At 41.4% G+C, this 17,522-nt stretch overlaps 1 protein-coding gene across 18 annotated transcripts in view; it reads left to right on the top strand.

Moving 5' to 3' along the window:
- The first annotated feature begins 273 nt into the window (after positions 1-273).
- The window catches only part of LOC139384114 (bridge-like lipid transfer protein family member 1), an 89,265-nt gene continuing 72,016 nt past the window's right edge, over positions 274-17,522 (top strand). For all 18 annotated transcript variants that reach the window (XM_071128776.1, XM_071128772.1, XM_071128766.1 and 15 more), the window contains exons 1-10: positions 274-416; positions 14,934-15,063; positions 15,452-15,568; positions 15,773-15,851; positions 15,953-16,017; positions 16,165-16,421; positions 16,546-16,739; positions 16,863-16,942; positions 17,061-17,208; positions 17,337-17,493. In XM_071128776.1, the coding sequence (XP_070984877.1) occupies positions 14,967-15,063; positions 15,452-15,568; positions 15,773-15,851; positions 15,953-16,017; positions 16,165-16,421; positions 16,546-16,739; positions 16,863-16,942; positions 17,061-17,208; positions 17,337-17,493 (1,194 nt within the window). In that variant the 5' untranslated portion in view covers positions 274-416; positions 14,934-14,966. The remainder of the gene's footprint in view (positions 417-14,933; positions 15,064-15,451; positions 15,569-15,772; positions 15,852-15,952; positions 16,018-16,164; positions 16,422-16,545; positions 16,740-16,862; positions 16,943-17,060; positions 17,209-17,336; positions 17,494-17,522) is intronic.

The raw sequence follows: 17,522 nt of genomic DNA, 5'->3' as shown, positions 1-17,522 counted from the left end.
AGCTGATTCTGTTTTTTTTACAGTATTATATCCAAAAATGATATTCCACAAAAGTTGTATTTTTATTTATTTTGCAAATTCGGTTCTTGGGCCGCCAGTTGGGAAACCCTGCATTAGATAGTACTCAGGTCGTGCATAATAATAAAAACATTACAGTTGATACGCTGAAATTAATATCAATCTTCAAAGTGGGTTGTACTTTGTCAAATCCCTTGTCTCAATTGGTTGATTTATCGCCCACGATTTACCCATTGGTCGAATGTTGGGTTTGGTGTCTGCGAAAGGAAGAACTGTAAACTAGTTTGCTGTCATGCAGATATTTTGGAGAGCTGCTAAGGATGTCTAAAAGAACAAAGGAATAGTAAATCCCGAAGAATTGGCGCAAAATGAAATCTAATGTCATACAACGTATTAAGGTTTGTGTTTTCTTTTTGTCCTTAGACTTTCTATAAGGATAAAGAATACGAAGTCGTTGGGTGCGGCCTGTTGTAACATACTACAGTAGCTAGCTAACGTCATTATTTTACCTGAAGCGGTGGGGAACCAAGGCTGTCAAAAAAATGTTACGAGGCAGACGTGGCGCAGCAATTGTCTGTCAGTTTACATCAAATTTCCCCATATTTATGCGTTTTGTTCATAGTTTAAGTTAATGACCTGAGAATACTGCAAATCTCAAATGAATTGTTTGCGGAAGGCCGTACAAGCTAACGCTCGTGCCCACAACAAATAAATATAGCTAACGTTAGCTACTAGCTAACTAAGTAAATACGTTTTCAGAACATTCATCACGGGTTAGCCGGGGGCCTTCACCTGGTCGTTAAATACTATCGATCTGGGGGTCCCAGGCTAAACATGGTCGTGAACAGCAGCTAGCTGTATTTATTGCAATCAATAAAAATGGTGATGGAATAAGTCGCTAGTGCAAGGTTAAACGAACCCAATTCGGTCCTGGGTAACTTAGCACGTTTTGTTTTTTGCCTGAGCACAACAGAGTTGATTCAAATAATCAAAGCTCGATGATTTCAATATTTGAATCGGCTGTGTAGTACTTGGGCAAATACCAAAACGTGCACCCCTTTGGGTCCTAAGGATCGAGTTTGGGATACGCTGCACTAGCGAGAGTGCAAGGTTCACTTGTTGTTCTGAAAGCCACTTATCTAGCTGGCTGATGAAGCTAGCTTGCCTCCAACTAACTTCCTACCTACTAACTTGTAAACAAATAGAAATACTCAAATGTATGACTATCACGTGGCTAGTTAGTACAAAACTATTTGTCATTATGGTTGCTTCACTGATTGTGCTGTTATCAAACATCCAATTTTCTCCTGCAACATGTCTGAGCATGCCTTGAAAGATTCAAAGAATGAATCCTCTTTTGCTGTCTGTATGACAATGCTTAAGCATACTGGGCCAACATGATGAGCCTCACCGACACAAGGAAATAACATTGTCAGGTGATGTCCTAGGTTGAAAAAGTAGATTTCCAGATAGTGTGCCTGGCAGGACCTAGATAGTATTCTATTTTTGTCATAACTGTTGCTCATAATCTACTACCATGGCATGCTTCGTATCACTTTACTCAGATCTGATTCATCAACTTCCTGTAGTATTAGGCGTACGATCACTCTGAACCTTCAGGAAAAACTGTCTCTTCAAGCCTGGTTTCACACAACCGGACTAACACACACACACAGGAGTGTTTATGAACGGCAGTGCTTATGTCCCGTGCATCCCCCCCCTTCTTCTACACAGCATGATCTAAGGTGGATTAGGTAGGGATTTGCTTGTGTGTGTTCACAACTACTGACCTCTTTTTCTGCATAACAACTGGACTATTACCACACCATGCTTGTGCGTTGAGCCTTACTCACACACAGGTAGCTAAGAGATTTCACTCTTGCCCCACTCAACATGACCTGGCTGAGAAACTGGGCCCCATTCAATCAATACTTGGTAGTGTCCAAGTTAAACAATACTCTTCAAGTATTGTTGGAGAGCAAGCTTACACCTGAACCACAAGGGCTGCAGACTAGGCTATGTCTGGTCATTTTAGGGTCGTTTCATCTGATTTCAAACACTTCTTGAACAAAACTTTTTATACTGGAAAATATAAACGGTTGAGTTTGATTATCATTTAAAAGCTTACAAACCGGGTTGTCAAACTATTTTGTAATTTCTAGAGTTTCAAAAATATAGAAAATATTTGTACCTTTTTTTTAAAGGGTCAATCTGCAGTTGCTACATTTTTTAAAATAATATATGAATGATGTATTCATTGATTTATCAAAATAACTTCTTATGAATGTCTCATGAACCCAAAATATAAGCTTGTTTTACTCCAATGCTTGTAAACAAAGTAAATGTAAACAAACACTGTATACCATCAAAACATGGTTGAAACTAATAATTTTGTTATCATGGATGGTCAGTCCTTGCATCCATAGCTCTGTCTATGAATCTGAATGGTTAGATTTCTCCAGCCCAATCCCTCAGCTTTTTACCTTAACAGTGGTGAGGAGGACACAATTGTTTCAACTGCTAATTGCCGCGTTCACATAAATTATCTAAAAGCGTTTAAACTCAGATTCTTTTCATTTTTGAATATGTTGTAACTTAGCCTCAGCTGAGTCCCCAGCAACTGGATGTTCTGGTTTTCAGGGGAATGAAAGGGAGCCTATGACTCTACTTCCACTTTTGGATTTTAACTCTTTACACTCGTATACGGGTTGAAAATGTTAGATGCTGTACATGACATCAACGTTCTGGCTCTGCACTTCACAGTGCATTATGGGGTTTGACTGACAGCCGTTAGGAACTTGAGCACCGCGTGACAAGAAGTTGCCTCCATCCCTCCTAGTAATTGTGCAACTTTTGCAAATGTTTTGTTTTGAGTGAGGGAAATGCTGTAAATTAAGCTGACTTGATGTATTTTGAAAGATCAGATGTTGAGGATTATAATTAACGCTTTGATCTCATACAAGTAAGCCAAACACCCGCAAGTCCAAATGTACACTAAACATTTCCAAATCATAAAACTCATGACATACACAGTGTCAACATTTGTGATCTCTGTTTTGATGTACAGTTACAAGTTTACGTTTTCATACCCTGGGGTTGTTCTGAACAGAATGAGCATATGTTTGTTTATTTTGAAGAAAATGAGCTGCGGCATATGCTCATGAATGCACTCATGACTACTTTCTATGCAAAAAAATAAAAAAAAGTTGAATTGCCTTGTGAAAGCTTAACACTGTAAGCTTGTATTTTATAACTTAGCTAGTCATGTTGGCAATAAAACAAGCTTTCAAATCATGCCCACCTTCTCTGGATTGTGATTTATAATTGGCTGTTTTTGTATGGAGTAAAGAACGACAGTAATTGTGTGATGGCGGGGAAGCAGGGTTGTGTTCCAGACTATACAAATACAAGTGTCCTTGCTATAGTTTAACAGCTAGGAGAGTTTTTTTTTTTTTAAGGGGGAAAAAGTACCTTATAGTTGAAGACTCTTCTTTGAGTCATAAAAGTGCATTCAAATTGCTTAGGAACAGTGCACTTTGAAGAGATGTGTGGCCACTTGGAGACACATGTTAGTCCTCTCACTTAAACTCTTCTAATGTTTTAGTCTTATGTTGCAGCTACTTCACTTTTTCCAGGAATGGTCCTATCATGTTACTGAATCCAGAGTATTTTTAGATTTCATTATCAACAAATGCGGAAAAGTACAGTAAATGTAAAATGCACATAAAATCAACAGTGTAATGTTTGGATTCAGTCTTGTCAGGTGAACTGTCGTACTCACCTTTGGTCTAATAATTTCACCATTATCTCAACTGTTCCCTTCCAATTGCTACAATCGTTATGCATTTCATATTTCTAATGTAAGAAAGATTTGAATTTATCCTTATCAATGTAGGCCAATTCCCATGAGTGTAAATGGTGGGAATTTACTGGATTGGTTGAACAGTGTAGAATAATAACTTATTGAATATAAATATAAATTAATAGACATTTCTATTAAGTTGACATTCTATGGTGGATGGACCGGCAGCCACCTTTGTGGTAGTAATTGGAAGTAAAAATTATAATTACAATTATATTTAAATGTACCAGTTAAATTGCAGTATTCTGAAGGGATATGTCCACAAAATGAATTATATTTCTATGATTGAAATGACACTCACCTAGGGCTGTTGCTGTGACTGTATTACTGCCACACCGGCGGTCTTGAGTCATGAAGGCAGTCAAATTCCACATGACCGCTTAATCACGTTAATTAGGCTCTCTCCAATCTCTGATGCTGCTGATGGTCATTAGTAGCCTACTAAACTTGCTAACTACCTGGTACTCAGCACTCTATTGTCCCTCTAATCACTCTGACATCAATGCAAATGTAATCGAAAATCGAATTAAACACTTCATGAGAGCCCACGAGCTTATGTTGCACAACATTTCTATAGGCTATGCAATTGGTGAGAACAGAGTGATGGCCTCTACTAAAAAGAGGAGAATCAGCTTTCTATAGGCTAGGCCTACTATATTTATTTTTCAATTTTCCCAATATTAAGCAATTGCTTATATTTACAACAGGAGTATAGCCTACCTCGTCCTCTATTCGTTATTTAAGTGCATAGATGACGTATTTTTTCCTCCGATGCCCCTGTTTCGATACAGGTGCATGATAACGGTCCATTCTAAATCAAAACTAATTTCACACATATATAAACTCAGGGAAAAAAAGAAACACCCCTTTTTTAGGACCATGTCTTTCTAAGATAATTCGTAAAAATCCAAATAACTTCACAGATCTTTATTGTAAAGGGTTTAAACACTATTTATCATGCTTGTTCAATGAACCATTAAAAATTAATGAACTTGCACCTGTGGAACGGTCGTTAAGACACTAACAGCTTACAGAAGGTAGGCAATTAAGGTCAAAGTTATGAAAACTTAGGACACTAAAGAGGCCTTTCTACTGGCTCTGAAAAATACCAAAAGAAAGATGCCCAGGGTCCCTGCTCATCTGCGTGAATGTGCCTTATGCATGCTGCAAGGAGGCATGGGGACTGCAGACGTGGCCAGGGTAATAAATTGCAATGTCCATACTGTGAGATGCCTAAGACAGCGCTACAGGGGGACAGGACGGACAGCTGGTCATCCTTGCAGTGGCAGACCATGTGTAACAGCACCTGCACAGGAACAGGATGGCAACAACAAATGCCCAAGTTACACCAGGAACGCACAATCCCTCCATCAGTGCTCAGACTGTCCACAATAGGCTGAGAGAGGCTGGACTGAGGGCTTGTAGGCCTGTTGTGAAGGCAGGTCCTCACCAGACATCACCGGCAACAACATCGCCTATGGGCACAAACCTACCGTCGCTGGACCAGACAGGACTGGCAAAAAGTGCTCTTCACTGACGAATCGCGGTTTTGTCTCACCAGGGGTGATGGTCGGATTTGCGTTTATCGTCGAAGGAATGAGCGTTACACCGAGGCCTGTACTCTGGAGTGGGATCGAGGTGGAGGGTCCGTCATGATCTGGGGCGGTGTGTCACATCGGACTGAGCTTGTTGTCATTGCAGGCAATCTCAATGTTGTGCATTACAGGGAAGACGACCTCCTCCCTCATGTGGTACCCTTCCTGCATGCTCATCTTGACATGACCCTCCAGCATGACAATGCCACCAGCCATACTGCTCATTCTGTGCGTGATTTCCTGCAAGGCAGGAATGTCAGTGTTCTGCCATGGCCAGCGAGAGCCCAGATCTCAATCCCATTGAGCACGACTGGGACCTGTTGGATCGGAGGGTGAGGGCTAGGGCCATTCCCCCCAGAAATGTCCGGGAACTTGCAGGTGCCTTGGTGGAAGAGTGGGGTAACATCTCACAGCAAGAACTGGCAAATCTGGTGCAGTCCGTGAGGAGGAGATGCACTGCAGTACTTAATGCAGCTGGTGGCCACACCAGATACTGACTGTTACTTTTGATTTTGACCCCACCTTTGTTCAGGGACACATTATTCCATTTCTGTTAGTCACATTTATTTATTTATTTTATTTCACCTTTATTTAACAAGGTAGGCTAGTTGAGAACAAGTTCTCATTTGCAACTGCGACCTGGCCAAGATAAAGCAAAGCAGTTTGACACATACAACAACACAGAGTTACACATGGAATAAACAAACATACAATCAATAATACAGTAGAAAATCTATATACAGCATGTGCAAATGAGGTAGGATAAGAGAGGTAAGGCAATAAATAGGCCATGCTGGTGAAGTAATTACAATATAGCAATTCAAGTCTGGAATGGTAGATGTGCAGAATATGAATGTGCAAGTAGAGATACTAGGGTGCAAAGGAGCAAGATAAATAAATACAGTATGGGGATGAGGTAGATTGGATGGGCTATTTACAGATGAGCTATGTACAGGTGCAGTGATCTGTGAGCTGTTCTGACAGCTGGTGATTAAAGCTAGTGAGGGATGTAAGAGTCCCCAGCTTCAGAGATTTTTGCAGTTCGTTCCAGTCATTGGCAGCAGAGAACTGGAAGGAGAGGCAGCCAAAGGAAGAATTGGCTTTGGGGGTGACCAGTGAGATATACCTGCTGGAGCGCGTGCTACGGGTGGGTGCTGCTATGGTGACCAGTGAGCTGAGATAAGTTGGGGTTTTACCTAGCAGAGACTTGTAGATGACCTGGAGCCAGTGTGTTTGGAGACGAGTATGAAGCGAGGGCCAGCCAACGAGGGCATACAGGTCGCAGTGGTGGGTAGTATATGAGGCTTTGGTGACAAAACGGATGGCACTGTGATAGACTGCATCCAATTTGTTGAGTAGAGTGTTGGAGGCTATTTTGTAAATGACATCGCCGAAGTCAAGGATCGGTAGGATGGACAGTTTTACGAGGGTAAAGAAGAGCCAGAGGAGCGTCCAAAGAAGGGCCAGAGGTATACAGAATGCTGTCATCTGCATAGAGGTGGATCAGAGAATCACCAGCAGTGAGAGCATCAGTAATACAGTGGGGCAAAAAAGTATTTAGTCAGCCATCAATTGTGCAAGTTCTCCCACTTAAAAAGATGAGGCCTGTAATTTTCATCATAGGTACACTTATACTATGACAGACAAAATGAGAAAAAAATATCCAGAAAATCACATTGTAGGCTTTTTAATGAATTTATTTGCAAATTATGGTGGAAAATAAGTAATTGGTCAATAACAAAAGTTTATCTCAATACTTTGTTATATACCCTTTGTTGGCAATGACAGAGGTCAAACATTTTCTGTATGTCTTCACAAGGTTTTCACACACTGTTGCTGGTATTTTGGCCCATTCCTCCATGCAGATCTCCTCTAGAGCAGTGATGTTTTGGGGCTGTTGCAGGGCAACACGGACTTTCAACTCCCTCCAAAGATTTTCTATGGGGTTGAGATCTGAAGACTGGCTAGGCCACTCCAGGACCTTGAAATGCTTCTTACGAAGCCACTCCTTCGTTGCCCTGGCGGTGTGTTTTGGATCATTGTCATGCTGAAAGACCCAGCCACGTTTCATCTTCAATGCCCTTGCTGATGGAAGGAGGTTTTCACTCAATCTCACGATACATGGCCCCATTCATTCTTTCCTTTACACGGATCAGTCGTCCTAGTCCCTTTGCAGAAAAACAGCCCCAAAGCATGATGTTTCCACCCCCATGCTTCACAGTAGGTATGGTGTTCTTTGGATGCAACTCAGAATTCTTTGTCCTCCAAACACGACGAGTTGAGTTTTTACCAAAAAGTTATATTTTGGTTTCATCTGACCATATGACATTCTCCCAATCTTCTTCTGGATCATCCAAATGCTCTCTAGCAAACTTCAGACGGGCCTGGACATGTACTGGCTTAAGCAGGGGGACACGTCTGGCACTGCAGGATTTGAGTCCCTGGCGGCGTAGTGTGTTACTGATGGTAGGCTTTGTTACTTTGGTCCCAGCTCTCTGCAGGTCATTCACTAGGTCCCCCCGTGTGGTTCTGGGATTTTTGCTCACCGTTCTTGTGATCATTGTGACCCCACAGGTGAGATCTTGCGTGGAGCCCCAGATCGAGGGAGATTATCAGTGGTCTTGTATGTCTTTCATTTCCTAATAATTGCTCCCACAGTTAATCTCTTCAAACCAAGCTGCTTTCCTATTGCATATTCAGTCTTCCCAGCCTGGTGCAGGTCTACAATTTTGTTTCTGGTGTAGTTGGTGAACCAAGCGAGGCAATCATTTGAGCAACCAAGGCTGTTGAGTCTGCCAATAATAATGTTGTGATTGACAGAGTCGAAAGCCTTAGCCAGGTCGATGAATATGGCTGCACTGTAATGTCTCTTATTGATGGAGGTTATATCGTTTAGGACCTTGAGCCTGGCTGAGTTGCACCCATGACCAGCTCTGAAACCAGATTGCATAGCGGAGAAGGTACGGTGAGATTCTAAATGGTCGGTAATCTGTTTGTTAACTAGGCTTTCAAAGACCTTAGAAAGGCAGGGTAGGATGGATAAAGGTCTGTAGCAGTTTGGGTTTAGAGTGTGTCATGACATTGCCCTCTTGGGGTATAGCAAGCCCCATCCCCCTCTCACTGCCGCCCCCTTGCCTCCTTCAACTAGGCTGCTGTGGTTCGAGAGAGGTCGTAAATTCCTGAGAAGACCCTGCCACATAGTATAAGAGGCAGAATAAATTTTCATAAAGCACAAAGGAATTTCTCTCACCTCACAGAATTTGAGGTACGAACAAATTTCATGTTTCGGAGAAAGTATAAAAGATCGGTGAAGAATCCAGCTGCGAACTGGTCCGTTTGTTACAACTTGGGGAAGCTCTTGGGAGACGGTGTGGCCACATTACCATAACGCTGTTTATATAATAGCCTCAGATATGAGGTTTACATCTAATTGTTGTATAAGATGAGTGAGTATGATACTGTTTGTAAAATTGTGTAATATGATTTTGGACTGTTTAATGAAGGAAAATACAATTCCCTTTTGATTTGAACTAAATCAGAGGACCGTCCCTGAGCCCAGTTAGGGTCAGGCATCCTGGGACAGCCCCTTTTCTGCAATTCTGAATAAAACCCAACTTTGAGAAATTATCAGCAGACCATGTTTTTCTCCATTAGGAGAGGACAAAGGTTGTAGACCATTGCTGAATTTTTTTAACCATACCACGTGGTTAAACTCTTAGACTATCGATACCGACAGAATAAGAACAAGTCTTTGATATGAATTACTAGTCTGCAGCTAGGAATTGAACGTGAAGAACGACAACCGCCGAAACATCCTTTCTATAACGAAACGAATGAATGTCACTGAACTATCCATTATAACCACGACAGAGAGAGAGAGAGAGGGAGACGGACAATTCTACAAAATAAACAACTTTTCACCAGCGATCAAGACGACACACTGAGCGTAAATATATATATTGATTGCAATTGTTCCCGAATGAGTGAGCGTTCATGTGCAAACGATTAGCATTTCAATTGTTATAATTATCACTCTGTAGTGACTTCTCAGTCGACCCCCACTTCCCCTTTTGTCTAACATGCCGCCGGTTTAGCCCACTAGTGCACATTCTCCTATCATCTCTTGTACCCACCCCTACCTTATGTTTGTGCATTTCTGTGAATTAGTTAGTAATAAATAAATGATTTAAGACAATTGATGTATGGATGACTCATAGTGAAGACTGGGTTCGTGCAGATAACCAACAATTTACGATGTTTGGAATGAGACTAACGTGAGGTAAAGTAAATAATTAATTAATCAGAAGACTATGGATCAGATATGAAAATATCTGAAAGGTTATATTAGGAAATTATAACCTTATAATATTTTTCCTTGGTGCCCCGACTTCCTAGTTAATTACAGTTACATGATTAATCAGTTGATCGCATAATACTAATTACAGAGAATCTTTGATAAAAACTATAAGTCTTCAATTTAATGATAGTAAAGACACGACAAGTGTCTCCCCCTTTGAAGAGGGGGATGACTGCGGCAGCTTTACAATCTATGGGAATCTCTGATGATATGAGAGGTTGAACAGGCTAGTAATAGGGGTTGCAACAATTTCGGCAGATAATTTTAGAATGAGAGGGTCCAGATTGTCTAGCCCAGCTGATTTGTAGGTGCCCAGCTGATTTGTAGGGGTCCAGATTTTGCAGCTCTTTCAGAACATCAGCTATCTGGATTTGGGTGAAGGAGAAGTGGGGGAGGTTTGGGCGAGTTGCTGTGGGGAGCGCAGGGCTGTTGACCAGGGTAGGGGTAGCCAGGTGGAAAGCATGGCCAGCTGTAGAAAAATACTTATTGAAATTCTCAATTATTGTGGATTTATCGGTAGTGACAGTGTTTCCTAGCCTAAGTGCAGTGGGCAGCTGGGAGGAGGTGCTCTTATTCTCCATGGACTTTAGTGTCCCAGAACTTGAGTTTGTACTACAGGATGCAAATTTCTGTTTGAAAAAGCTAGCCTTTGCTTTCCTAACCGACTGTGTATATTGGTTCCTAACTTCCCTGAAAAGTTGCATATCATGGGGGCTATTCAATGCTATTGCAGAACGCCACAGGATGTTTTTGTGCTGGTCAAGGGCAGACAGGTCTGGAGTGAAACAAGGGCTATATCTATTCCTGGTTCTAATTTTTTTTTTAATGGAGCATGCTTATTTAAGATGGTGAGGAAGGCACTTTTAAAGAATAAACAGGCATCCTCTACTGACAGGATGAGGTCAATGTCATTCCAGGATACCCTGGCCAGGTCGATTAGAAAGGCCTGTTCGCTGAAGTATTTTAGGGAGCATTTGACAGTGATGAGGGGTGGTCGTTTGACCGAAGACCCATTACGGATGCAGGCAATGAAGCAGTGATCGCTGAGATCTTGGTTGAAAACAGCAGAGGTGTATTTGGAGGGCGGGTTAGTTAGGATGATATCTGTGAGGGTGCCTGTGTTTACAGATTTGGGGTTGTACCTGGTAGGTTAATTGATAATTTGTGTGAGATTGAGGGCATCAAGCTTAGATTGTAGGATGGCTGGGGTGTTAAGCATGTCCCAATTTAGGTCACCAAGCAGCAGGAGCTCAGAGGATAGTTGGGGGGGAGGGAGGGGGGCAAATCAATTCACATATGGTGTCCAGGGCACAGCTGGGGGCAGAGGGTGGTCTATAGCAACCTGCAACGGTGAGAGACTTGTTTCTGGAAAGGTGCATTTTTAGAAGTAAAAGCTCGAATTGTTTTGGTACAAATTTCAGGGGTTTTGGTGATCTTCCTAAGCTAGGATTCAGACACGGCTAAGACGTCCGGGTTGGCAGAATGTGCTAAAGCGGTGAATAAAGCAAACTTAGGGAGGAGGCTTCTAATGTTAACATGCATGAAACCACGTCTGTGGAACTTGTTCAGTTTATGTCTGTTGTTGAATCTTGTTATGTTCATACAAATATTTACACATGTTAAGTTTGCTGAAAATTTAACGCAGTTGACAGCGAGAGGACGTTTTATTTTTTTGCTGAGTTTATTATTTAGTCTATGTAAAAATAAGATGAAATCAAGAATAGTCTGATGGGTGACAATGTTAGCTTGTGAGTTATGTATTGTTGCTTGTGAATGATCCCCAGAAAAATAAACAAATACTTTCTTTTAGCAAATTTTTCAAATCAAAGTTTCACACTTCATATGGCCTTGCCCATAGGCCTATATATTTTGATACGGTTTGTATCAACTAAAGTGGCCAAATAACTTCTTAAGCACATTAATCCGCTTTACAAGGGGTGTAGAGCCTAACTGGCATACATAAGCAGCGTGTGAGTTTGAAGTTTGGGGAAGATCATTTTCACCATAAAAAATGCACCTTTATAATATAAGCAATGCATGCATAATTGCATTTGCGGTCACTTTTGATGATGGTGTTTTCCTGGTAATGGAACATTTGCATATAGCCTACTATCATTTGTGCATTGCTGTGCTTATAATGTGAAGAAATAAACTATTAGGCTATCAATATTTTAGGCTAAACGTTCTGATCTGTTGCGTCGGCCAAATAGCTTAAAAAACATGTTTAGTGCTAGTGGTTGTATTAATTTGGGCTCTATCGCATCCCACAACTATCCCAGACTATGTTGGTAATATTTATTTCTCGCATAGAATGGAGTAGGTCAACCTTTGTACTATGGGGGATAGTAGAGTGACATGGGCTAATGTTTTGCTGTTTGTTAGGCCTACTCATCTTGTTGGCTGACGAAAAAGTAAATGTGGACAGTTCTTCCAATATCTTCAGTATGCACCTCGGAATTGGATAAGGACGCATGCATTTGCATTCCCGATGAGTCTGTCTTCACTTGTAGCCTGTGAGAAAGACCCAATCACGTTATTGAGTGCGCAGTGCTCAGGGTGAAGGGCACAATGGCCACTGGCCACTAAAGGCATGGATTTTTTTATAGTGCATTATGACCACACAAATGGGATGCCGCCATGAAACTCGAGGCATTATCAAGTGCTTGTCAAATTGTGAATGAGTGACTGATGAAGTGTGTACAGCCTGCGCAAAAAACAAATCATCATTAGTTGCATCATGCAGCCTTACAATGTATTAAAAATCAAAACATATAGCCCAATGTTTGTATCACAACTAAAGTTACATTACTAATGCTAAATCAAGCACATACCTGTTCAGTACCTGTTTCTTTGTGAACCGCTCAACACAGAATACCTGCATGTGCGCACTCCCTCAAATCGTTTGGAGAAAATATCCTTTATTTTATTCAGCTTTGTTCAATTGTATTCTTCATACCATAAAATGACGCCATGGAATTCTAAGCAAATCTTTTCTGCTAAATGAACTAGTGTAGCCCCTAGCCATTTGGCATAGCCAGCTCAGGGCCTAACATAAGGACAACTCGGAGTATGCTATTCTGTTCTTCTGAAATATAGACTACATTTTCTTCACATGTTCCTTTAGACCTGTCTAAAATAAATAATGCATTTATTGTGATGGTGTAGACTAAATTACATGGATTTATTAGACTTTAAAATGTAGATGTTCCAAAGGTCTGCATTAGTGGAAGCCATGAGATTATGTGTTTATGTTAGTTAAGACCGTCAGTTATTTGCTTGACAATCACCGGCTGATGAAATTTCGTGATCGCCACAGCCCTACACCTACCCTGTATTCAAGAGTATTCTGTCTCAACTGATGGCGGACATAAAACAAGCACCTCAGAATATGTCAAATAGGGTCAAATTTAGGCTTGGGCGATACCTTGGTATAAATGGTATATTTGAATATCGTTTTTTGAAAATCACCACCTCGTGGGGGTCTGTGTTTAACCCATAGTTAGTTATAAGCAGTGACTTAAGTATAACTATGAGAAATCTAAAATGTTTCAAAAAAATTAAATCCAGCTCAGGGCTCCAGCTATGCATTTGGTTTGTTAACTTGCTAGCTAAGTGGCAATATGTCTAGATCAAACTTCTTGGTTACAGCAAACATTCTAGCCTGAGTACCAGCTTCTTTAGCTAATATTGCACTCCTTGTCATTGCCAAAGAGACTGGCCTTTCTGCCATCTTCAAATATGAACATTCAATCATTAATTAGCTCGAGGAGGACAGAGGAGTTGATTCTGATTTGATAGCCCTCACAGCTATCCTCCATTCACAACAATTATCCAAATATTTGGAATCTATACTTTTTTTTCCTCAACAGAACACGTTTGTAAGCAATTGCTAAGCAAACATTTTGTTTTTTTGTCCAGACAATACCAGTCTGTCAAAAGTTGCTATCTCATGTCTAAGTTCTCAAACTAAATACATATTGCAAATCCAACCACAAAACTTCTGCTTTGATTTTAAGCCTCACAATACAACAACTTGCCTAGCTAACAGCTACATGTTTGTTTTTGACTTTGTTATAATTTCTAATTCTATTTTTCAGGCTGTATGTGTTGTCCTGGAAAATGTTTATGTAATTTCCAACAACTAATGAGCAACTCTGTCGTAAATCCAGCTGCATATTGAACGTTGAGATTGCCTAAAGGCCAGTGTTTGGCAATGACATGGAGTGGAATGTTAGCTAAGAAGACTGGTACACAGACTAGAGACATTCAATCCGCTCCTGGATCAAGATCCCTGTTGCCTAAATTATTTTGTGCGTCCAAGAAAACCATACATATTATTTTAGAAATAGCGCCCCTTGTGTGCATTTCCGGTAATACCATATAGTACAGAAATGGTATGACAATCGGGATACCACCCAACTCTAGTCAAACTACAACATAATGTGAAAATGAAAACATTTGGATTTGACCTTTTTTTCTTTTTTTTTTTTTACAATTTAAATTAAAGGATAAAAGATTTTTAACAATAAAATAGTTTGACAACCCTGCTTGTAAGCTTTTAAATTATATCACACTCAACTGTATATCTTTTCCAGTGATGAAGACCTGGGATGTCTCATGGCAAGGTGGTGTATGCAAAATGGGTCACCTGAGCACCTCTATCTCCTAAAATGTTTTTGCATTGAAGTCCAAAAAGTCACTTTCTGACCATTTCTACCATAAGCAAATAAGTATGAAAGTTTAATTCAAATCAAAAGTGGTCCATTCAAAAAGTGATTGAAATCAAATGGAATGACCCTTTACTAACATGTCATGCAATTCTTTTAACAATGTTGGCAACTAGTTAGGCTTTTTCAATCCGTTACTCAGGGTCCCTCAGCTATTGCACACGTTTGTTCATTTTTGTAGCAGCACACCTAATTCAACCAAGCAAAGGCATTTGATGATTAATTGACTAGTAGAATCTGCGTTAGTGCTAGAAGAGAAATGTGTTATGTCTGGCGTTTTCCCAGAGTAATTGATTTTGAAACACTTGAGTTATTTGGCTTTCTGCTGGGATAATCAGTAAACTCATCTTATGATACCATTTGGTCTGTTTCAGTGCTGGTTGTCATACTGAGCCGCAGCTGTAGTCATGGATGCCAAAGCCAACGACAGCACCTTCCCTAGTTTTGGAGACTTAGATGATTTCCTCACCAAGCATGACTCCAATTTTGTGTGGCTACTTGTGGGTAAGTATTGAGGAAATTTTCTAGACTAAGAGTGCGGGTGGAAAAACACCTGAGTTAGAGAGAGGGCTGGCTGCAGTGAATCACACCCATTTCTCAAATTAGAGTTGATGAATGGGGAGCACTTAACTCCAAGTATACAGGAGTGAAGCCTCATTTAACACTATCATAACAATATGAGACATAGTTTAAACCTTCTGAGTCAGTGGTAACCAGGGGTGTAATTCCATTCTTAATGGTAACCCGTCTTTCACTTGAGTCATGGCAGGACGTGGACCAGCTATTGTGTCACTTTTGTGACAACCTTAATGAAGTCGTTACGACAGTACCAAACATTTCCTCCCGAACTAATGATGGTGGGACATCAGTGACGCTCTGTTTTCTCTTCCAGCCACCATTCTGTCCTGTGGATGGATCATCTACCTGACCTACTACAACTCCCGTAACATTGGCCTCATCTTAACCCTCATCATCAACAGACTCTACAAGAATGGCTACATTCACATTGGTGAGTGTAAATAATGTAATGAAACAAGCTTGCAGATGCGTGAATTATGAACCTTGCACGAGACTTGGCTACCAGGTGCCTTATTTATGGAATTCAGTGTGAAGAATCTAATGTTTGCGTGTCTGAAATTCAGTGTGACTCTGTGACCTACTTGCATCAGTTTTAGCATCACTGTCTGACTGTCTGTCCTCTCTCTCTCCACAGGCTCCTTCTCCTTCTCGGTGCTGTCGGGGAAGGTCATGTTCAGAGATGTGTACTTCATCAACGAAGACATGTCCATCAGGTGCTTACTTTTACAGTGTTATGTATTCTACTCTCTGTACAATACATGCTTATATTCTAATGCTATTTTTTATTCTACCTTCAATGTATTTTGTGTTACAGAATACAAGATGGTTTCCTTATATTCCGCTGGTGGAAAATGTATAACCCTAAGCAGAAACAGCACGGTCAGTGGATTGTTCAAGATACATTGTTTTGATATGGGAAACAAGTCCATAGGTGTAGGAGTGGTGGGAGGCCGCAATAACTCAAATGGCTTGTACTCTTCTTGACCATCATATCAATGTTACAGATCTTGTTCTTCTCTTCTCCAGACCCCAAGGCTGAGACCAGGCTCTACGTGACCGTAAATGGATTTGAGTTCCACGTTTACAACCGCACAGACCTCTACGCACGGCTACAGGAGACCTTCGGGTTGGACCCCACCCTCATACCTCCCAAAAAAGATGAGGAGAGAGGAAGAGAGGAACGAGAAAAGAGCCTGGATAGTGTTAACATCAAAGCAGAGACTCCTGACCCGTCGTCATCTTGGAGATCCCTCATCCCCGTCATCAAAGTCAACATCAGCACAGTAAGTTTCCCGTTAGCTTAGCTACCTATCTATCTGAGACATCACACACGCTAGTCAATAGTTAGGTTATCTGAAAGTGCACTTATGTTTAATTCTCATCATTGTATCGTGTGCATTTCTCCAGGGTCGCTTAGCATTTGGGAACCACCACCTCCCACAGACGATATGTGTGAATTTTGAGGATGCCTTCCTGACCTACGCCACCAAACCCCCCTCCAGCCACCTGGACCAATACATGCACATCGTCAAGGGCTCTCTGGAGAATGTCCGCGTCATGCTCGTACCCAGCCTACGCTACCTGGGCATGCAGAACGACGAGTAAGTTGACCTTTGACCCTAAACCCCATTACATAGGCCCGCTGAACGATAAGTGAGCTGACCATCGACCCTAAAACCTAGCCTCTTAATCCTAAAGAATACAACCTCTGTTGTCCTCCATAGGCCGCCCAGACTGATGGGAGAAGGATTTGTGGTCATGCAGTCTAATGACGTGGACATCTACTATTACCAGGATGAACCAGGTACGACCATATTGTGTAGAATTCTGGTCTGTTTGCCAGGATCGAAGAGTCCTGAATAGTTTTTTTTTTATACATGTAAAGTCATTAGTAATTCATATTCTTGTGTGTGTATTGTCAGGCCTGGTCCCAGAGGAGCAGGAGAGTGGGGATCCAGAGCTGTGTGGAGAGGGCACCAAACTGCAAGATCTGCCTCCCTGCTGGGGTCTGGACATAGTCTGTGGAAAAGGAACTGACTTCAACTATGGACCCTGGGCAGACAGGCAGAGGTACACGCACAAACTAACTATACTACTACATAAAACATAATTGGCTGTTCACCAGACTCAACAGCATTCCCTCCTGTGTGCAGAGACCATAGGAATATAATTACTAATATTTATATTTCTGTATGCAGGGACTGCCTGTGGAAGTTCTTCCTCCCGGCAGACTACCAGTCCTTGGGTGTTACGGAGGTGGCTCAGCCTGGCACACCCAGACAGATCCTAGCCTTTGAGCTGCGCATGAACATCATTGCAGATGCCACAATAGACCTGCTCTTCACCAAAAACAGGGTACTAGGAGATCAGGCTTCTCACTCTCT

The sequence above is a fragment of the Oncorhynchus clarkii genome, chromosome 25, assembly GCF_045791955.1.
Source record: "Oncorhynchus clarkii lewisi isolate Uvic-CL-2024 chromosome 25, UVic_Ocla_1.0, whole genome shotgun sequence".
Lineage (NCBI taxonomy): Eukaryota > Metazoa > Chordata > Actinopteri > Salmoniformes > Salmonidae > Oncorhynchus > Oncorhynchus clarkii.
This window is presented reverse-complemented; position numbering and strand designations above follow the sequence as displayed.